General features: G+C 53.3%; 9 protein-coding genes across 9 annotated transcripts; 7 read left to right on the forward strand and 2 right to left on the reverse strand.

Moving 5' to 3' along the window:
• Positions 1–43: 43 nt before the first annotated feature.
• M421DRAFT_384171 (uncharacterized protein) lies at positions 44–402 on the forward strand. The gene has a single exon (XM_033589896.1). The coding sequence runs from the start codon at positions 124–126 to the stop codon at positions 319–321; it is 198 nt and encodes a 65-aa protein (XP_033450331.1). The 5' UTR covers positions 44–123; the 3' UTR covers positions 322–402.
• An 845-nt stretch (positions 403–1247) lies between these two features.
• M421DRAFT_59799 (uncharacterized protein) lies at positions 1248–2266 on the forward strand (the record flags this gene model as incomplete). Its single annotated transcript, XM_033595715.1, has 2 exons — positions 1248–1584; positions 1635–2266. The coding sequence occupies 2 exons, from the start codon at positions 1248–1250 to the stop codon at positions 2264–2266; spliced, it is 969 nt and encodes a 322-aa protein (XP_033450332.1).
• A 249-nt stretch (positions 2267–2515) lies between these two features.
• Positions 2516–5105, forward strand: M421DRAFT_419113 (ATP-dependent RNA helicase mss116 mitochondrial precursor). Its single transcript, XM_033592010.1, has 2 exons — positions 2516–3025; positions 3076–5105. The coding sequence occupies exons 1-2, from the start codon at positions 2658–2660 to the stop codon at positions 4784–4786; spliced, it is 2079 nt and encodes a 692-aa protein (XP_033450333.1). The 5' UTR covers positions 2516–2657; the 3' UTR covers positions 4787–5105.
• Positions 5106–6592: 1487 nt separating this feature from the next.
• On the reverse strand, positions 6593–7779 carry M421DRAFT_3840 (uncharacterized protein; the record flags this gene model as incomplete). Its single annotated transcript, XM_033589891.1, has 2 exons — positions 6593–6640; positions 6793–7779. The coding sequence occupies 2 exons, from the start codon at positions 7777–7779 to the stop codon at positions 6593–6595; spliced, it is 1035 nt and encodes a 344-aa protein (XP_033450334.1).
• Positions 7780–9032: 1253 nt separating this feature from the next.
• M421DRAFT_3841 (uncharacterized protein) lies at positions 9033–10911 on the forward strand (the record flags this gene model as incomplete). Its single annotated transcript, XM_033589893.1, has 3 exons — positions 9033–9461; positions 9512–10768; positions 10819–10911. The coding sequence occupies 3 exons, from the start codon at positions 9033–9035 to the stop codon at positions 10909–10911; spliced, it is 1779 nt and encodes a 592-aa protein (XP_033450335.1).
• A 500-nt stretch (positions 10912–11411) lies between these two features.
• M421DRAFT_419115 (autophagy-related protein 12) lies at positions 11412–12376 on the forward strand. The gene is made up of 3 exons (XM_033592011.1): positions 11412–11819; positions 11882–12081; positions 12139–12376. Exons 1-3 carry the CDS (start codon positions 11672–11674, stop codon positions 12196–12198), a joined length of 408 nt encoding a protein of 135 aa, XP_033450336.1. The 5' UTR covers positions 11412–11671; the 3' UTR covers positions 12199–12376.
• Positions 12167–13675, reverse strand: M421DRAFT_419116 (3-methyl-2-oxobutanoate hydroxymethyltransferase). The gene is made up of 2 exons (XM_033592012.1): positions 13021–13675; positions 12167–12971 (listed from the first exon to the last, which is right to left on the reverse strand). The coding sequence occupies exons 1-2, from the start codon at positions 13417–13419 to the stop codon at positions 12357–12359; spliced, it is 1014 nt and encodes a 337-aa protein (XP_033450337.1). The 5' UTR covers positions 13420–13675; the 3' UTR covers positions 12167–12356.
• A 551-nt stretch (positions 13676–14226) lies between these two features.
• Positions 14227–15950, forward strand: M421DRAFT_419118 (ubiquitin-conjugating enzyme). Its single transcript, XM_033592013.1, has 6 exons — positions 14227–14563; positions 14636–14643; positions 14754–14794; positions 14987–15101; positions 15179–15360; positions 15412–15950. The coding sequence occupies exons 1-6, from the start codon at positions 14531–14533 to the stop codon at positions 15546–15548; spliced, it is 516 nt and encodes a 171-aa protein (XP_033450338.1). The 5' UTR covers positions 14227–14530; the 3' UTR covers positions 15549–15950.
• A 3677-nt stretch (positions 15951–19627) lies between these two features.
• On the forward strand, positions 19628–20743 carry M421DRAFT_59465 (Aha1domain family protein; the record flags this gene model as incomplete). Its single annotated transcript, XM_033595684.1, has 3 exons — positions 19628–19850; positions 19904–19986; positions 20060–20743. 3 exons carry the CDS (start codon positions 19628–19630, stop codon positions 20741–20743), a joined length of 990 nt encoding a protein of 329 aa, XP_033450339.1.
• Between the last annotated feature and the right edge of the window lie 161 nt (positions 20744–20904).

Genomic DNA, 20904 nt, shown 5'->3' on the forward strand with positions numbered 1-20904 from the left:
CGGCATTTGATGGCTTTTGGTTTGGTACCGCATCTTCACGACGGCGTTCGATTGTTGGAAGCATGGAATGATAGATAGATGGGTGAGCCTATTCCTGCGCCCTGACGACGTGAACGAGGCACGATGGTCGTTCTGATGTCCAAGGATGAGGAATTTGACTCCGTGGAGCACCTGTGCGATTATACCATAGATCTATTCTATTGTCTTGAACGCCACGCTATGTCGACGACCCACGCCCTGCTCTGCTTCATACATGATGCGATTACCGTGTTGCTCTTTATGAGTGTGGCGTGGAGGCGTTTGCTACACTCTATAGTATAGCTGCTCGTGAAGACCTCGGCCATGGCATCGAGCAGTCAAGATGTAGTAGCCTATTGTGCGGAAAGAAAGCGGGTCAGAGATGAGATGAAGAGCATGGATGACGGTGCTACTGATTGAGTCGCACACATGAAATTGAAGTATGAAGATCATCGTGAGGTAGAATGTTCAGGGATTGTCAAGATTCAGGAGGCATTTGTTGCTCGCGGAGACAGGTTAAACGACTCCCCTGGACATCTGGCGGATGCATCGAGGTTGGGAGATATGATGTTATATATGCCGCAGAGGAATCTCTAGTGTTATCGATATTAGTGCTGCCAACATCATCAGCATCATCATCATCATCATCATCGAGACCAGGGTCTTTTCCAGGGTGTAGCTGCGACTGAATCGCCCCTCAACTCCTCAACAACCTTCACACCCCGCACCATCTTGCAGATACGGAATCTTCCAAACAAAGACCATGTCGCAAAGACTCAATCACAGACAAGCCCCCGTGCAACGTGAGATCAGACGCCCCCACGTTGCTCGGCTGATTGGTGTTCAGCAGAGCCACGCTAGCCGCCGTTGATGGCGCACGTCTCAACGACTTTCACATGCTCACAATCTGACATCTATTCTTCACATGGCAGGGCCAGCGGAGCCTCAGCGCGGCATTGCGAGATGTTCTCGTCAACCATGCAGCGGCTGATGAGCCTGACTTTCTTCCAAAGGATTCCACTCCAACATGTGTGACTTACCTTTCGTCTTCACATCCGCTTGCGGTCCTCAATTGTCTCGTGCAAGATAGCAACAACGCAACCCTGCAATCGGTCCTGATAGATAAGCAGAGCAGCATGCAGCAACACGACCGGATTGTCGCCCTCGACATAGACCCGGACGCAGCCACGCTTGTCGATACGACGGAGCTGAAGAACGCTCGTACCAGCATGTTTTATCAAGTCCTCCCGACCATGGTGTCGAGCCACCTGCCTACGATCCCCTCAATCCGCCGCTCAATAGGTGAGATACGCGACCGACGACTGCACAGCAAGACAAACTCCACAAGCGAACTGCCGCAGCCTGAATCGCCACCACCTGGCTACACCTCGAGACCTAGCAGTGGCAGCGTAACACCCAACAGGCGGTCTCGTGTCGTTGGCGATGCGGATCTGGACTTTCCAGACGATGTCTCCGAAAGACCAGGCAGTTCTATGAGTTCAAATCCCCCACCGTTTTCTGCATACGAGACGAGGACTGGCATCAACTGGAAGTACGCCGGTCAAGGTACGAATCCACTATGTCACGAGAGATATACGCGTGCTTACCGCTCACAGGAGTCAACCTCATGACATTGGCACATCGAGAATCCAGCATACCCAACTACGGCATCGACGACACATCATCTGTCCTTACCAGACAGCTGTACCTGCATGGAATGACCTACCTTCTTCGTGGCCTTCCGTCAGACCTCACACCAGAGGAACTGCTGAGCTTACAAGCCGCCGCGCCGCAAAGTCTGGTCAACGCACAGGCGGATGCTGCAGGCCATGCGCTTATCCCACGTTCGGCACAGAACCGAGTCGCGCGGGACATGCCACCGCAAGATCCTTCCATACTGCACCGGATGACCGCCAGCCTCGTTCTGCAAACCTTCGTCTTTATTCAATTCCTCCTACCGTACATTAAGGTCTTCCTTGCGCACGCATACCAATTCGAGCGCGAACATCAGATCACGAGACGAATTGTCAACGGCAGCATCACCACAGTCGACGACATTGGGCGGAGGAGCCTTCACCTGTCACAGACCATCTGCCAACTGAACGATGGAAAGGTCGGTCAAGCGATCAATGAGATGACCATTTGGTGGGTTCGAGGCGTGACGGGCGGGATGCAGCAGGGTTTCGAGGAGGGTCTGAACCGGGAGCGGAGGGTTCGTGAGAAGAGCAAGGTGGCAAGAATCGAGTAGGAGTATGGTTTTGAAGCATTGTGGGCGTGGTGGGATGGAAATTCTTCGGCGTCTAGCATTTACTTAGCGAGCATTGCATATACTGAATAGAACTTGTTAATTTGACATTTCTCGAGATGACAATTGGGGGCATTCGATGATGCGTAGGTTGCTATCTTAGCGGCGTTTTAGCGTGGAAGTCGCGTTAGGGGTCGCGACTTCCGTCCGTGCGCTCGAAAAAGTCGAGTTCCGCTGGGCACCATCATAAGTCTTTCATCGCTCATTTGCCTTTGACACTGAGGCGCCTCTCATTCAGACGCCCTTCTCCATTACAGTACATTAACCCTTTATTCTGCGATACCCTTCAGACGCTCTCGACTTAGCGGCGAACCTCCGCAACACCTCATCTACCATGTTTGGCGCATTTAGAAGATGTCCGACAATATTGTCGAAGAGCATCTCCAGGGTCGCTGTTTCTTCAAACATCCTTCGCACTCCTCTCACACGCACATCGGCCGTTCTCAGGATACCGTCCACACGCATCAGTAATGTCTGCGTCGCCGGTTTCCACAGCAGCGCAAAGTGGCAACAGGTTGTGCAAGAGGTCGAGGCGGAGCAGGCGATTGCTGAGGAGGGCCCTGCTACGACCTTCTCAGAGCTCGCTACCCGTGGACTTGTGCATCCCAATCTCATCAACACCATTACCAAGAAGATGAAGATTGAGACCATGACCGATGTCCAGCAGAGGACCATCAACGAGGCGCTCAGCGGCGTCGACATGTAAGACAGCATCTCCGTACAATGTAGAGCCATCGTCTAACAGATCGCAGCATCGCACAGGCTAAGACCGGTACCGGTAAAACACTCGGTTTTCTCGTCCCCGTCATTCAGCGCATCATCACACGCGACCCCAAGCTCGGCGAGAAGATCCGCGGCTACAAGCGGGCCAAGTCCGACGACATCAGGGCTATCATCATCTCTCCCACCCGCGAGCTCGCGGAGCAGATCGCCGTCGAGGCGAAGAAGATTACTGAGAGCACGGGCCTTATCGTCCAGGCGGCCGTTGGAGGAACAATGAAGCGCCAAATGCTCCAGAAGACCCAGCGCGAGGGCTGCCACATTCTCATTGGTACTCCTGGACGTCTCTTCGATATTCTCTCAGACCCATACTCCGGTGTCAAGGCACCTGCTCTGAACGCTCTTGTCATGGACGAGGCTGATCGCCTGCTCGACGATGGTTTCACCAAAGAGATTGACGAAATTAAGCAGCACTTGCCTGACCCACAAGAGGTCGAGCGCCAGAACCTCATGTTCTCCGCCACCGTTCCCCGCGATGTCGTCGATCTCGTCCGCCGCACTCTTCGCCCCGGCTTCCACTTCGCCAAGTGCGTCAGCGAGGATGAGGAGCCCACACACGCCCGTGTTCCTCAGAAGCAGGTCTCCCTTGCCGGTTTCGAGAACATTATTCCTTCTCTCTATGAGCTCTTCCTTAAGGAGTCGCAGGAGGCCATGGTTAGCGGTGAGCGCCCCTTCAAGGCCATTGTCTACTTCAACTCCACTGCCGAAGTCACACTTGCCGCATCCGTCTTCTACAAGCTCGGTGGTGGTTTCAAGAAGAAGACTCCTCTGTCTGGCATCCGCAACTTCGAGATTCACTCCAAGCTCTCCCAGGCCCAGCGTACCCGCGCCGCTGACGACTTCCGCACATGCAAGTCTGGTATCCTCTTCTCGTCCGACGTCACAGCCCGTGGAATGGATTTCCCCAATGTCACCCACGTCATCCAGATCGGTCTGCCCCGCGACCGCGAGTCCTACATCCACCGTCTCGGTCGTACCGGTCGTGCCGGTAAGGAGGGTGAGGGCTGGTTGTTTGTCACACCTTTCGAGAACGGCGAGATTCGCCGCCGTCTCCGTGGTCTGCCTCTAAAGGAGGCCACATCCGACCTTGAGGCCGCTCAGATCGATATGAGCCAATCCGCAGAGGTCCCTGAGAACATCGGCCAGATCCTCCAGGACTGCGTCGAGGCGCATAAGAAGGTGTACCCTGATCAGCTTGATGCTGCGTTCCGTGGTCTCTTCGGTAGCTTCCAATGGTACGGCGATAAGCAGGGTCTGCTTGATGGCGCGAACAGGCTTGCTGAGTTCGGTTGGGGTATGCCCACTCCTCCCCAGCCTCCTGCGTCTCTGTTTTCTGGCGGCCGTGGTCGTGGTGGCGGTGGTCGCTCTAGTGGCGGGGGTCGCTCTGGTGGCTTCGGCGGCTCTCGCGACGGCGGCTCTCGCGAAGGTGGCCGCTCCGGCGGTGGTTTCGGCGGCCGTGATGGTGGTCGTGGAGGCTTCGGCGGCAGCGACAGGCGAGGTGGTGACCGTGGCGGCTTTAGTGGCCGTGATGGTGGCCGTGATGGCGGTCGTGGAGGAGGTTTCGGCGGTGACCGAAGGGGAGGAGACCGTGGCTTTGGTGGCCGTGGTGGTGACCGCGGTGGTGACCGCGGCGGCGACCGCGGCGGCGAGAGGAGAGCGCCTCGCCAGGAATTTGACTTCTAGGCCTTTCAACGTTCGGGAGGGGGCCAGACTGTGAGTTGACAGCCGATGTTTGTATACTACTTCGCTTCTCCGAGGCGAACCAACGCCTTGATGGGCGGCACTTTACTTCACGAAGCGCCACGCACTTCACTGTACCATATGTATACCCGTGGGCTGTCTTGATAGAATGGGGGGATCTGGGTTTAGCATTGGGCGGCGTTCAGGCATTGTGAGCGACAAAAGCTTCTTCGACATCTCCATTCACCTTCGGAGTTAGAATCAACCATGTGGTAGGATGTAATGTACGATGATATGTGTATTGACTACTCAAGTTTCCCGAACCTCGTACCATCTCACTACAGTGAAACCCTCAGGGCAATCGTACTGGACTCGACAGACACGCATGCCGGCGCCGGCGTCAGTCTGCCCTGGCTTGGCCTAAGCAGAAAGCCAGGAATAAGCCAGCATAGCCAATAGTAATACAGATCTGTGTTCCCTAGTCAGCTACTCATGCTGGTTCCTGCGAATGCTCCAGCCACGGCTGCACGTGGCAGAGCGTGGGCAGCCATCTGATGTGGGGTAGGAGGAGGTCGAGATGGATCCAATCGAGGGATTAACTATTACAGTGCAGATCTATCTATGGTTCAGGAGACTACGATGGCAGGAGCAACTCAAGCTCACCAAAACTCTCTGATCTAGATCGCACAGACTTTACTGATCTCTTCTCGATCTCCTCTCGATCTCCGTCACGAAATGATGAGGGATAGTTGTTGCAGAGGCCACGGTGGATACGGATATCGAGCTGGTGTGTCATCACCGAAGACCTCCAGGTTCATCAATCAGCAATCTCAGTCTCGTAAGTAAGATCGTCCGTGTTGTAAGAATCTTGGGAACTGGGTCGTCTGCTTGGGTCTGCTCCGGTCCAGTTTCGTCTGGACAAGAGCAAGATGGTGGTTGTCAAGGCTGGTCCAGCTCAATGGGATCTAATATGGTCCTGTCTATCATAACCTCATGTATGAGAGGTAATTCGACAAGAGTATGATCATGATATGCGCACAAGTGTGAGTCTGCCTTGATAAGTCGATTGTGGAGTGAGGAGGTATTCACCTCACCGTATCTCAACAATCTACTGCGTTGGAGGTGCACAAACATGACACAGCGAGATGCGACCGGATCAAATATCATAGCCCGCAGCTGGGTGTGACATGATATTTCTCAATCTTGTTGACCTTCTCCAGGCTTTGATCTGAAGTGAGGCAGAAGGAGCAGGCTGACCTGACTTTCAGTCGATTCTACAAACAGATGCGATGCGTGATCGTCATGCTTATACAATCCATGATCCAGGAGATATTCGTAAGTCGTGAATGTTGTACTCAGCCAAGCCGGAGCAGGTCTTGTGTTCTCGATATAGCCGGAGTCCTAGCTGTCTCGGTACGCAGTCAGACCATGTGCATAACGAAACTGCATTACAGCCGTACCAGCAACTGTATTATCATCACGACTGGCTGCAGCTTGAGGTCTCAAAGGGATTGATGAGGTACCAAGGTTTCAGGTAGCGTTACTGATATACTTTCTTGTGTAGCGTTCGCCCCTACACCCTTTCGACGTTTCCTTCGCCACGATAGCAACTTCTACATTGACCTGACCTTAGTACTTAGTAGTGAAGCTTATACTTCCCCAAGCGGCCGATGGTGGGACAGGGAGAGCGATCTCGTGCTCTGTCACTTTTTGCCTGACGTCTCGAAACACCGTTCCGGTCGTACCGGCTGCTCTTTCCACGGCTTCTAAGGTTGGTATCCGCCGTCCTCAGCACCGAGTATGCAGAGTTTAGAGATCGCTCACGTTGAGCTGGTAACGGCGAGCTGTGCTTGTGATCTGAATAAGTCAGTACGATGCTTCGATATCCAAGGTCGAGATGCGTCAGTGGTCTGGAGGGACAACCTACCACGAGGTGAATGTCGATGGGATTTCGAAATCCGACTATCTAAGACTCTGCTAGAATGTGAGGCGGCCGTTTGGCGTGCGACTTTAGACTTTTGGTGCGTAGCCTCCCTCTCGAGCTCATGAGATGGAGTCGACTGGGAGGCAAAGTCGAAGGCCGAACTGCGCTCAGGCGGCGATGATGGTTTGGTATGTGGTGGCGTCCCAAACCTCGTGACGTTGTGGTGATCTTGATAATCGTCCTGGTAGTGGTCTTGAGGATGGCCGCAGCTGCCACCTTCCATACCTTTAGTGCTTGGTCGCGGTACATCCTGGAGGTAGCCACCCTCAGCAACAAATTCCTGAGGTGCTATGGGCTTGTAGATCTTGCCATCCTCGTCTTGGGCATAAGTACCGTCTCGCAGAAGCTCCAACTCGCACTTCTGTTCGTACCTGACGATGGCCCGCTGAACACGCTCACAGAGTTGCTTCGTGAAATTTACTTCCCGCTTGATGTGCATCATCATATTCTTGTCCTGGTCTCCTTGTTGCGCGACAACACGTTGCCAGCGTTTCAGAGCGAAGATGTCACGATGGAGGGTTTTGCCAACGTCGCGAATGCGGGCGATGTCTCCTGGTGTCCAGCGTTGGCCACCTTCAGCATCTCGCTCATAGTTCATGACCAGGTCATAGCCACGAGCTGTGCGTCTGATGAGTTCGTCGATAGATGTATGCCAGATCTGAGGGAGTCGCTCGTCCTCTGGCGTCTCAGCCCATGGAAGGTCTTCGTTTGGCGTGAAAGGTCTGGCTTGGTGGAAATGACGCAATACCACTGGCATTAGATTGGGATTCTTGAAGGTCTGAACAGGCGGCTCTGGGGTTGCATGCGTGGAATGGGGTGTCATGCGCTGACAGAAGTTCAAATACTGCCTGGTACTAGGATGCGGTATGCGTGCATGTGAAGATCGCTCGGGACGCTCTGGCGGAGCAGGCGACTGCTGTGGCTGAGGATGTCCAGTTTGAGGAGAGAGAGCACCGTCTGAAGGCCGCCATGAGTTGCTGCATCGAGGTCCACGTCGAGCTTCACGTGCCATGTTTGTGACTGAGGGCAGTGTGCTTCTAGTGATACGGTGAGTAATGAGAGTGGAGTGGTAGAGACAGTGGTATTGATAGGTGGAGGGTGTCCAAGTAGGTGACGGCGGTTATCCGTGGTGAAGTGAAAGTCAGTTGTGGAACAATCGGGCGGCGTACGGCGATTTGCACGCGGTCACCAATGCAGTGTCTGGCGAGTCTCCGGACTCCATGCAGACATGAAGCATTGCGACTCAAGGTACTGTAGATTCATGGTTACCTCCATCAGCCTCCATGTTTTCGACTGTCTAGAGGGCAAGCCTGTGCATGAAGAGGATGGCGCCTTCGTGTCAGGTAAAGCACTCGCGCTCTATAGCAAATGTCTGACATAAGGTGTGCAGACAGTGATATATCCATCGTGTTGTGCAGCGTTGAGATGCTGGGCTAATGTGAGGCCATTGATCATGGTAGGTGTGGATGGTGAGGTTGATCACCGCGCGAGGCAGGAACGAGGAGCCAGCAACGACATCATCACATCTCATGCTAGATATCCCTACCAAATCCTACACGAGGGCTCAAGTGCAGGTGTCGGTGACTATTGTGGATTAATTCGGTAACCGAGACGGGTGGTGTGGGCATCTTGCGCCTGCACCTAGTCTCAGATCACCTGCATCTTCCAGGGGGCACGATGTTTTCTTCTGCAGTGGTGGTGACATGGGGAACACAGGTGCTGGCCGCGAGAGCCTGGAAGTCCCCTGATGTCGTCCATGCCATGACTCTGTCCATGGATGTTTGCTAGGAACGGGCTTCAATAACAATCAATGCAATGTTGGCACAAACACGGCCCCGGAGAACAATGCATGTTAGCTGTTTTGGTCATGTTTACGCGAAGGGGTGACCTGGAAACCACGATCGTGCGCGGCTAAGCGCGAACGGGTCCCTCATGTCTGATGCCAGTCACAACAACACACACCTCCTCCCGGTCCAATAACCGCAGACGCTGCCTCACAACGCGCCGTCGTTCGCTCAATTGCGTCTTACTAAAACTCCAGTCGAGTCCCAAGGCGCAAGCAGCCCTGCCATGGATGCAGCGCGCTGCTGAAGGATCCTCGACGTGCTTGTTACGTCGCGTCGTGTGTGAGCTTGCCAAACTCAGACCTTCCCGCCCCACCTATCGGTCTCGCTACCAGCACCACTCACGCGCCCAACCACCCGCTACAAACCACCACGCATGGCCGCAGTCGCTGTGCCGCAGTCTCCTCGGGTCTCTGCAAACATGGCTAATCGACGCGTGCCGCTGGCCAGTTTGCAGAATGCCACCAACTCACCGATACGCGCTCCCGCAGCTACTGGAGTAAAGCGCCAACGCTCGCACGCGAGCGAGCAGCGCGACATGCCCTACGGCCAGCCCCCACCGAAGAAGCAGATGATCGAGGTCGACGATGCTGAAGCTCGCCGCCATGGGCTTGTCCGCCGCAGTAATGCCCCAACCACAGCCTTGACCAGGAAGCTCGAAGCTGCCCGCGAGAACAAAGCACCGCCCAAGCAAGTCGAGAAAGCTCAGCGAGTTACGAATGACCTCGAGACTATCCGGCAATGGCAGAGACACTACCGCAAGCTCTTCCCGCAGTTCGTCTTCTACTTCGACAGCGTCCAGGAGCCCCAGAAGGATAAGCTCATGAGCAGAGCTCAGATCCTTGGCTCAGTACGTCAGACCTGTCCAACCAAACTCCCTACGCACTAACAATATTGCAGCGCGAGGTCACTTTCTTCTCTCGTGAAGCTACCCATGTCATCACGACGCGTCCCATACCCGCCGAGCTCGACACCAGCTCATCATCCCTTGCCAAGGGTACTGTCAACCCAGCCCAGTTGGAGAACAAGAAGTCTGTCTTCGACACCGCACTGTCGAAGTCGGGTCAGTCGGGTCGCGGCGACATCTTGATCAAGGCCAGGGAGCTGGGAATGAAGATATGGTCGGTGGAAAAGCTCCAGCGCATGGTGGACACCATGTTCAGCAAAGAGGCAGGAGAGGACATTCAATACACGACGCGTCATGGCACTGTGGCTGGACAGAAGGGTCGTCAGGCAGATCTGCAAAGGCTGTTGCAGAACGAGAAGTTGGATCGAGATTATGTCATTGGGGCTCAGGACATGGTCCAGCTACGCGGCTACTACGTGTACGTGCACGACATGGACGAGGCTACGCGACCTGTCATGATTCGGGAGTATCAGAAGGTCGAGAAAGAGAAGGGCAAGTGGCCGCAGTTCCGTGCGTCTGGCAATGGCAAATGTCCGTTCGTGGAGGACCCGCACTTTGGTCGTCGCCAGCAGGAAGAACACGAGGAGCGCCGTGCACAGAGAGCGTTGGCAGCAGCCCCTCGTACGCGTGCCGCGTCAGCCATGGAGGAGAAGCGTGCGTTGGGCGAGAATAACAACCTCGCCCGGCGCGAGACTGCCCCTGCTTTGGTCAAGAAAGAGGAGCCCGAAGATGACGCGAAACCTCTGGATCCACCCAAAGGCATGCCGCTGAAGCGTACTTCTACCGAAGGCCCTCCACCTATGTTCGGCAGTGCTCAGGCCAGCATAAGAGCGATGCCTCGCTTTATTGGAGGAGAGCCTGTAGCATCTGGCCTGCACCAGTCCAACATGACTTCTGCTATTCAGTCCCAGATGATCTCGTCGACTGCAGCCGCGCCTCGTGCCGGTAACAGCAAGGAGGTCAACCAGCTGCAGAGAAAAGTTTTGGAAAAAAACAGTGTCACATCGGCCAACAGTGGGTACTCATCGGTCATGAATGATGTGCGCGGTCCTCTCAACCAAGATCACACTCAGCCGATGCGCGCTGCTAAGCGTAAGGCTCAAGAAAGTCTCAGCCAAGCCCAAGAGATTGCCGAGCAGGAACGGCAAGCCCGCAAGATGGCAGCACTCCGTAAACGCAAGACTGTTGAGAAGGAGCTGAAGGCTGGCTACTGCGAGAATTGCAGGGAGAAGTTCGGCGATTTTGACGAGGTATGCAAGCCCTGTCAACTTTTGTATCTCTAGAGCTAACAGCTATGCAGCATTGTGTCTCCCGCAAACACCGAAAGTTTGCCGCTACCAACGAGAACTGGGTCGAGCTTGACGCGCTCCTTAATCAACTCGATCGTCAATGAGCTTTACGCACAGCATACGAATCCATGCATTTTCCACGGCGCCGACGCACGAATAATACCCACGACATAGCTTCTCTACAGACTCTGTTCCCTTCGCTGCGGCCCTCACACGTGAGCCCGCGAACTCTGCGGCTACCTGTTTCATTGTTTTTATTCGCAACTTGCAGCATTTTCGAGGCGTATCTGCACCTTCACCTTGGTGGTTTGGTTTGTCTACTTCGTTTTGGCGGCATTTTTTTTGACTTCTGGAGACTGGCGATGCATCAGTCCTTGTCTATACCATTGCATGCATAGGGCCGTCCTGTATGATCCCTGTGCCAATCACTACCGACTGTTGACCGGCTGGCATATTTGAAGAGCAGTTGCTGACTATTGGTGGTTTGGTGAGTGGCTAGGTGGAAAGGCAAACGAAAACGAATGTCTGCAGCAAGCACGCACATGTACTTGCAAGCCCAACTATGTATCACTATCGTATTAGATATCTAGAGTTGTATCGAATGCGATAAATCATATCGTTGGAAAGAATCTCCCGTTTGAAGCACCATGCGATGGTTGGCCTAGTGGGATGTGATAGGTCGGTATGGTGTTTACACCGACGTGACTTCCTGTGCCGTCACTCCTACAACAATTTGCAAGATTCGCCTTCCACCTGTCTGCCTTTTGCGCGAGCTGAAACCTGGCATCTGTATCAAGCTCACCGTCGCTCTCAGTTTGAACATCGCCCTATTAACGCCCCGTCGCCTTCAGGCTGTTGCCTCACATGTCGCAGTCACCTGCAGAAAGAGCGATCGAAGAAGATGGCAAGACAGAAGCGCCACTCACAATGGCAGCGTCCGTCATTCTGACGCATTTACCACGCGATGCATCGAAAGCTCTCGAGATAGCAGGTAGTTTGCGCGTAGAAAAGAGTAAGCACCGTGCCTCCCTTATACGTGGCACATCGTCTTGCAGCATACTAAATTCGCTGCAGTTACAGTGCGTCTCCAGCCTATCGGCTCAGCACCACATCTGAACCAGAGAGTCTTCAAACTATCCACAAACCAACGTTTCGAAACCATCATGCGATTTCTACGCAAAAGACTAGGTGTGAAGGAGCACGAGAGCGTATTCTGCTATGTTGGCAGCGTCTTTTCGCCAGCGCTTGATGAGGGTGTGGGGAATCTTTGGACGGTAGGGCACCAATACCTGCAATGAGGTGACCGCACCAAGTACTGACGCGCATTGCAGTGTTTCAAACAGAACGAGGAGCTTGTTGTAGGCTATGCAATGTCACCAGCTTTTGGGTAACCTTTCAATTCGATCTAATGCTTGCCTGCGCGATCGCCGCGGCACAAACCCCCATCCTATCCTGACACCAAGCACCAAAATCCAAAACAAGTCGCTACTGACGCAGCAGGGGTATGTGGAAATACAGCAAACCAATCACCAACAACGAAAATGAGGCTCTACTCTTTCTCGTTCACCGCCTTCTCGAACTCCTCAAATACCTCCTTGGGCATGGGATACGTGTGTTCAGGCGCAGGATACGCTCGACTCTTCACCTCCATCTTGTACTGCTCGATACCCTTGAGAGACTCCTCCCAAACGTTTCCGAATTTTTTGACGAACTTGGGTAAGAAACGACCTGGCGGGAAGTTGCCGAGCATGTCGACCTGAACAAGCACCTGGCCTGAGCAGCCATTGCCAGCACCAATGCCGATAGTGGGAATGCCCAGCTTCTTCGTTACCAGCTCAGCAACCTCAGCTGGCACCGCTTCGACGACTGTGGCAAACGCACCTGCCTCCTGGACAGCGAGGGCGTCTTCAAGGAACTTTACCGCTGAGGATTTGGTCTTGCCTTGCACTCGGAAACCACCGAGCGCGTTCTGTCTCTGGGGCGTGAGGCCGATGTGAGCAAGGACCGGGATACCAGCACCTGTAATCTTGGCGATAGTCGGTGCCATATCCTTTCCGCCTTCCAGCTTAACAGCCTTGACGCGGCCTTCCTTGATTACACGAATCGCAGAAGCAAGGGCTTGCTCAGGCGATATCTCGTAGCTGCCCATTGGTAGATCTCCTACCTTCCACATGTCAGTATACTGACGAATGTCCCAGATCACGCGTACATACTGTGAAGGCTCCCTTGGCAGCTCGCGATACTGACTTGCAGTGCAGGATCATCTCATCGAGCAATACTTCACTGGTATCGTCCATACCCATGGCGACCATAGCGAGGCTGTCTCCGACAAGAACTACATCCATGCCGGCGTGATCCGCGACATACGCACTTGGGAAGTCATGTGCGGTGATGACCGTGATGGGTTCCTTCTTACGATACATACTCTGGATGGTGTTGATGGTGACCGGCTTCCGTGTGGTGAGTGTTGCACCCAAGGGCGAATGGGAACTCCAGCGAGCGTTGACAACGGGTATCAATCCTTGCGAAGCTGACACCAACGACGACGGTATCTTGGGTCCACATATTTGCGAAGCTATCCGAAGAGTGTTAATTGTGGCACGCGACATCATCGTTGTTTTGAGGACAATCGAACCCCGGGATTTTTGTGGTGTTGGATTAGACTGCTATGGGTAAGTTTTGGGTGAACAAGTTCAGGGGCGAACAAAAGTCTTATATATATGGCTGTGGTGTGGTGTACACATATCTTCGCTGAAGTCTCTCTCACGATGGACGCTCGGACGTTTTTGTCGGCTTTGTTGGCGCCTCGACGAGTCGGCTCGGGTCGTCTAATTAGTCTTGCACCGTCATTGGCAGTCATGACCGGCTATTCTTCAGCACGACGGTCTCGACAACGGCCTTGCTGCTACGGCTCAAAACCTGGAGTACTGCGTTAGTGAAGAGGCACGTCCGCCGATCCGAGGCCCTGGTCTGCACCGAGGCCTCGGAGGAGCCGCGGCGTTTCGGTGCTGCGATTGGGTCATTGTGTGAGACAAAGCTCTGCGCTTCACAGGATGCACTTCCTGCAAAATGCTCTCTTCAAACGCTATTAATGGTCTCTGGAAAGATCTGCACTGATCATCGATCGCCTTATACCTCGCAGCGTACAATGATCGGAATGTGAGGTTCAACCTTAATATGAGCAGGCCGCAGCGTGTCACCGCCGTCATCCTTGTCCTGTGCAAGACTGCCCTAAGTGTCTCTTTCTGCAGACATCGTTTGCAACAAAGTCAACGCCTGACTCTGATATTGTGTTGTTGGTGTCTGTTTGCATTGGCGTCATTTTTTACGCATGACATGGCTGCGGTGCACGACTTGGCGAGGTCCTGCCGGACTCAGCGGACGTGTACAAGCGCGACTCGCCGATCATGTGCTCGTGACTGCAGCTCAACCCAACCACTCCCCCAAATCTTGTACCCTGCCTCTTGCACTTCATTTCGGCGGCAGTGTTTAGCTACTCCACAAGACCTCAGCCCCCTCCCCGACGTCACCCTGCCAACAAAGCACCGACGTAGCTCCTCTCAACCCCTCACGGCGTTCGCTATCGATAGCCCCGCGAGCACCTCATAGCCCAGACAACCTACGAATCCACGTACTGAACGGCGAAGTCCTGCGCACTTGAACGTCGATACACACGCACACAAGGAGAAGCCGATAAAGAGCCTCATACCGAACGACGTCATCATGAGTTCTCCAAAGAGGCGTATCGAGACAGATGTAGGTTAACACCTATGGAAGGCGCGTCAAGATAAGAGCACAGGCTAACGAGGGCTTTGTGTGTTAACATAGGTTATGAAGTAAGCCTGGAATCGTTCAGGTATGGGGAAATAGCTAACGACGCTACAGGATGTACGTGATAGACACACCTACGCAACGAGACCAGAATCCAGCAACTGATGCATGACAGGCTTATGAGCGACTATGAAGTCACGCTCGTAAACGATAACAGTAAGTCTCGTTGCATGCAATCGATTATATACCGCTGACAACGTGACAGTGTCCGTTCCCTCCCTGCTTCGGCCAACGCCATACCATGACAAGGCTGACACAAAGCAGGCAAGAGTTCTACGTCAGGTTCAAGGGGCCGGAGGACAGTAAGCCAAAAGCCTCCCAATGCGTGAATGCCTACTGAACAGATAGCACCATTCCAAGGAGGGCTCTGGAAGATCCACGTCGAGCTGCCCGACCAATACCCGTACAAGAGCCCCAGCATTGGTTTCGTGAACCGCATCTTCCACCCAAACATCGATGAACTGTGAGCCATGATCTCTATTTCCATTCTCATTGCATCCATTCAATAAGGCTGTTGAACGGTTTTTGACCTGCATACAGGTCCGGCTCGGTCTGTCTAGACGTTATCAATCAGACATGGTCGCCTATGTATGACATGATCAACATCTTCGAGGTGTTCATTCCTCAGCTTCTCCGGTACCCAAATCCGACTGATCCTCTAAATGGTGAAGCGGCCGCGCTTCTCATGCGAGAACCGAAAAGCTACGATGCAAAAGTTAAAGGTATGTATGCTGCGAGCATCAGGCCATGGCAGGTGCTGACCGAAGGCGCAGAATACGTACACAAATATGCCTCGAAAGATATCTCCGAAGACTCTGACAAAGACGACGACGATGACGACGATATGAGCTCAGTCGGCAGCTATGAGTCTGGCGACGATGAAGCAGCTGGCAACATGGACGACATCTAAGTACGTCGGCCATGCTGAGTGTCAGTGTCTTTCCCGTCATCCCTACTTCACGGCTCCAGATTTTATCACATATGGGTGGACGTTCGAGGCGCATGCCGGCGTATACACAGGTTTGCATCATAGTTTCTGGGTATAAGTTTGTCAATAGTTGGTTTGCAGATTTGGGTACGGTTTCTTAGTTTCTCCTTTGCGTTTTACACAGCAGACACTTTTCATATCAAGAACCGAATCGACCTGTAAATGCAGTTTTAGGTCATGGTGAGGAGGAGCCGGCAGACTTTCCCACCTGCTTGTTGTTGCGAACAAGTCAGAATTGGTGCGGTACGACTCAACTCCACTAGGATACTTTCACATGTGCCCCAACTCAATTCAGACATCATCATTACAATCCTTCAATCCTGCCTAGTCTTGGGTTTATGGGTCAGTCAGAAAATTTACTCTTATAGGCGGTTGCATGCATGAGAGATCCTTGCTTGGTTGTTTGCTCACCACCACCAGTCCGTGGAAACAGCGGTATAAGCATAGAAGACATAACCGGAATTTGACATATGCTAACGACAGCCAGGTACAACAAAGTGCTTCATGTGCCGCACACACAACAGAAGTGCAGCTGTACAACATGCACCCTATCGTTGTTGGTTGTATCACCTACAATACCGCTAGCCATGACGGGAGTTGGCCAGCAGCATAGAGGACAAGCGGTGCCTTAAGCAGTAGAGCTGGCACTCCCCTCGACATCCAAACTGTCTTGCCACCTATCCCCATAAACCTTCCGGCTGAACCCTGGCAGTTGCTGCTGCAAAGTCTCCAACTCGAGTAACTACAAACGGTGAAATCAGCAGTGGCGTCATGACGCTCTTCAAACGAATCACGCCTTCACGCTGACTTGCTTTCACTGTGAAAAGATGCCAGCTGCCTGGGCTACCGTGTTATTCTGTCGCGCACCGACGTCCTGCCACCTCTTCTTGTTTGTTTATAAGCAGGTCAGTCCGCAAAACGGTACCAACAGCGGCCGCACCGACTACACACTCAGGAGGCCACCATAGCACGCAGCACACACACAACCGCTACACCCGCCGTAGAGCATTACCGTATTTCGACATAGTCAAGATGGCGCCACACTTCGGGCAAGGGGCTCGACGTTCAGCTCACGACCCCGCCCGTGGAGGTCCACCGCGCAACATCTCACCTGCTGACAACATCCCACTCGGCCGTCCTCAAGGTCCCCGTGCTCCTACCAGACGGGAAGGCAGCCGCGCTGGCGACACTCAACGCAAGCGCGACCGTCGGGAACGCCGCATCGAGCTCAAGGTCGGCCGCAGTCCAAGCCCAATGGTACCCTTGAGGCGTCCTAGCCGTCTCGCGGATCAAGTGGCATACGATCATGGCGGCGAAGAGCACATCTCACGCACCTTCTATGGCGCTCACGATCCACCACCACGTCCTCAGCAGGGCTGCAGTCTTCAAGAACGTGTCACACGCGACAGTGTCTTCGACGAAGACGGTGGACCAGTGCAGTTGCTCTCGCTGTCTAACGGTCATCAAGGTCAAGCCGTAAACACTGACACTGCTACTACATACAACACAGATATGGAAGTCGACGACTTCGCTGATCTCTTCGGCGCTGAAACTCCTCCCCCGCGACCACCGCGGCAACCCATCAGTACTAAGCCTATCCAGTATGACTCCTCTCACAATACTCCCTTCAATCTCCACTTGCACGCCCAGCGTCCTGTGCAACCAGCCACCAGGCGCGAGCCCATCCGCATGGTCAACTCTAGGACGCCGCATAAGCCTGATACTGACGGTCCAGTCCCTGGCATTGGTGCTCAGCCTCCTTCATTACCACTAGCCAACAAGCTTAAGGCCAACAAGCATCCAGTCAACACCTACAAGGGTAACGATCCTATCAAGAGGCGTGTGCAAAACAACTTGTTGCGATGCGTCTTGTCCGGCAAGCCTCCGCCAAAGCCCAGGAAGAAGGCCGACCGCATGGTGCTCAAATGCGCTGGCAGGCAGGAGTTTCGCTAAGTGTGGGATTGCCTTGGTGCTGGCTTGTGTCTAGGTGCAACTTTTTGTTTGAGCGACGACGGGTTTGTACGGGTGTACTTTGCACTGATCAAGGGCAGGGTACCGCAAGGGAATTTGGTTGGCGTTGAGCAGTCGCACTTTTTTTTGGACAATATTCCTGTAGTATCACGACAACACGTATGGAGCGATTATCGTCATCTAGTCAGCGTTCTTCAACCTGAATGCTGGAGGTATTCAAAACACCCAGCTTTGAATATGGTCTCCACGCGTAGCCCTCCTAACTTCTCGACCATAAACAGGAACACTTCCACGATTCCGAGAATCAGTGGAGTCTCGAGCCATTGAATACTTCCAGAGTATCGGGCTGATCTGGATTATATATTCTCTCGCTCTTTAAAATTTCATTGCTCTCCATTCAAGCACAGTACACAAGAAAAGGCACTGAAGTACTTCACACTACAGCGGAAGAAAAAGCGTTTCGCCATTCCTACTATCGCAGCTATACTCCTCACAGCGTCTCGGCTCTTCCCAAGAGTTGTCTACCTTGTGTCGCCCTGTGCAAATACAGCACCGAATGTTGCGAGAAGTCTCCGTACTTCACCGAGTACTCCGCCAGTCCTAAGTGAATCCCAATTTTCCACGCGCTAACTACCCACTGCCTTACACATCGGCGACCACCGCTACGCTACGGCAAGCTTAGTGTGGTATCATTATAGAGATCTTCAAGCCCTCTAGAGATATGGACTCACAATATTCCAGAGCCGCTACATCACCGCCCGAACGTCTACACCTTCGATAAACACACCAACATCCAGAAGAAAATCGACGACGACCACGGTATGCCAAGACCGGGTGAGATTGACGATGAGTACAGCATTGGATCACTTAGGGGTAAATCTCCCCACGCCGTTCCTCCTGCTGGCGTCTTTGTCACTGGCGTCCTTCCGATCGAGGTCGAAGTCACTGTTGCTCCTAGCACCTTGGGAACTTCCTTTACGACTGTTATTACCTTGATGGGTTGATACCTTACTCTGATAATTTAGGTTCCTGTTGACGCGTAGGTAGTGACCTGAGTAGAATTATACTCAGTGGGCTTAAGAAGCGAAGATGCATGGGCTACAGAGCCGTGTGCGCCATGAGTCTCGTCGCTTGTACCGAGATGGGTTGCTTCGACGGCAGCGTAAGTACTGCATTCATCAAGGCTACCGTACATCTTTGAACAGCTCCTCACAGTACGAGCCTGAATCCAAGGTGCAGTCTTGCTCCTCCACCTAGACTGGTCGTGTCTCTGCGGGTGGTCCTTCATAACGCCCTCAAGGCTGCGTCATCATTCTTGCTTCCCTGCGGCAACTAACTTCCAACGCTTGTGACTTCCCATTTTCGAGCTCTAACCTGCTATTATCCTCTCGACCCGAATGCGTAGGATTCTCAAATCGCTGCAGCCGATCACAGCAGATGCCCCAACGCACTTACGAAGCATAGATGCTTCCAAAGGGAGCAATCAGATCTTGGAGGCCTCCGACCGCACAATTATACGGACAGTACCCTTTCTGAAACACGCAAAATCGTCCTCAAGTATCGGATTGAACATGAGCATAACAATGTGCTATTGTATTGCACTGAACGCCACCAGAGCCCGAGCTTTCTTCGGGCATTCGTCGGACCGAGAGCCTTGGCGTGTGGGCCAGCTCCAACTTCTGGAAGTTTCTGCCTAAAGCTCCTTCGTATTTCAACCTGCAAACTTTCAGACACGTCCCTTTTTACGACTTTATATTTGCTCAGCGTCTTGTTTGTAATTCTCGGTTTCTTGCATCACAGCTCTCGGTAAGTTATCTTGCGCACCCCCGCCCCGAATCACAGGATGAGACACCAGCTGGCACCAGTCTGAGAAGACTTGTACTCTTTGCATGCGGATCAGCTTCCCGGTCCACCAGACCACCTCTGATATTTACAATTTCTCCCACTTCAGCAAACACCTGTATGTAAAGCGCATTGCTGACTGTTTGCATTGCAGATCGAACTCTTGATTATACCCCACCTTCCGCGCAATGGTTCTACACAACCCCAACAACTGGCATTGGGTCAATAAGGATGTGTCGGGCTGGACGCGTGAATGGCTCGACACAGAACTCCCGCAGATCTCAGCTGAGCAGGATGGCGTTACTGCGAAGATTGACAAGGTGTCCAGCATGGACGGAGATGTTGATGTGAGCCAGCGCAAGGGCAAGGTCATTACTCTGTTTGACGTTAAGCTGAAGCTGGAGTACTCTGGTAAGCCAGGTTGTTCTCGTTGCGTATGTTCAGCCGACTGACTCAGTCGGCAGGCAAAAACAAAGAGGGCGAGGAGGCCAGCGGTACTATCATGATTCCTGAGGTTGCACATGACACGGAGGAAGACGAGTATGTCGTACGTTCCCTTCGCTCACATCCATTGACATTTTCCCCTTCATGCCTTAGCATGCATACTGACCAGCATAAAGTTTGATGTAGACGTCTATTCCGAAGATGCGAGCAAACAACCTGTCAAGGATCTTGTACGATCCAAGGTTCTCCCACAACTTCGCAAGAGCCTCGCAAAACTCGGCCCTGCTGTCATGGCTGAGCACGGCAAAGACATACAGCATGCACCCGGCTCTAACCCATCGATCGGCTTTTCGACCCCCAAGGTCTACTCCAGCTCGAGCGTGAACAAGTCGACTAGCTCAAAGACCGAGAGCGGCTCCCAGAAGACTAGCACCGGCTCGGTCGTCAACGTCACCACGATCAACGACAGCACCGAGTTCCGCACTACTGCTGCCGAGTTGTTCCAGACGTTCACAGATCCCCAGCGTATCGCTGCGTTCACTCGCGCCCCACCTAAGACTTTCACTGGTGCTAAGCCTGGCGGCACCTTTGAGCTGTTTGGAGGGAATGTTAGCGGAGAGTACACTGAGTTGGAGGAGCCCAAGCATATTGTCCAGAAATGGCGACTTGCACAATGGCCCGCTGGCCACTTCTCAACCCTGTCGATTTGGTTCGATCAGAACGATGTCGACGCGGTGACAGTCATGAGAGTTGAGTGGAAGGGCGTCCCGGTTGGCCAGGAGGAGCCGACCAAGACCAACTGGGACCAGTACTACGTCCGCAGTATCAAGACTACCTTTGGGTTTGGTACGGTGTTGTGAGAACAGAGGATGAGGAATACATCGTCGCTACCTGGAACATGGAGCACGAGCAACGAATGATTTACGATGTGAACGAAGTGATGGATATATCGAGTGAGCAGAGACACAGTCGAATATTAGATGGAAGAATTATACCCCGAAAGTTCTCACTCAATGTTAGC

The sequence above is a fragment of the Didymella exigua genome, assembly GCF_010094145.1.
Source record: "Didymella exigua CBS 183.55 unplaced genomic scaffold M421scaffold_9, whole genome shotgun sequence".
Taxonomy (NCBI): domain Eukaryota; kingdom Fungi; phylum Ascomycota; class Dothideomycetes; order Pleosporales; family Didymellaceae; genus Didymella; species Didymella exigua.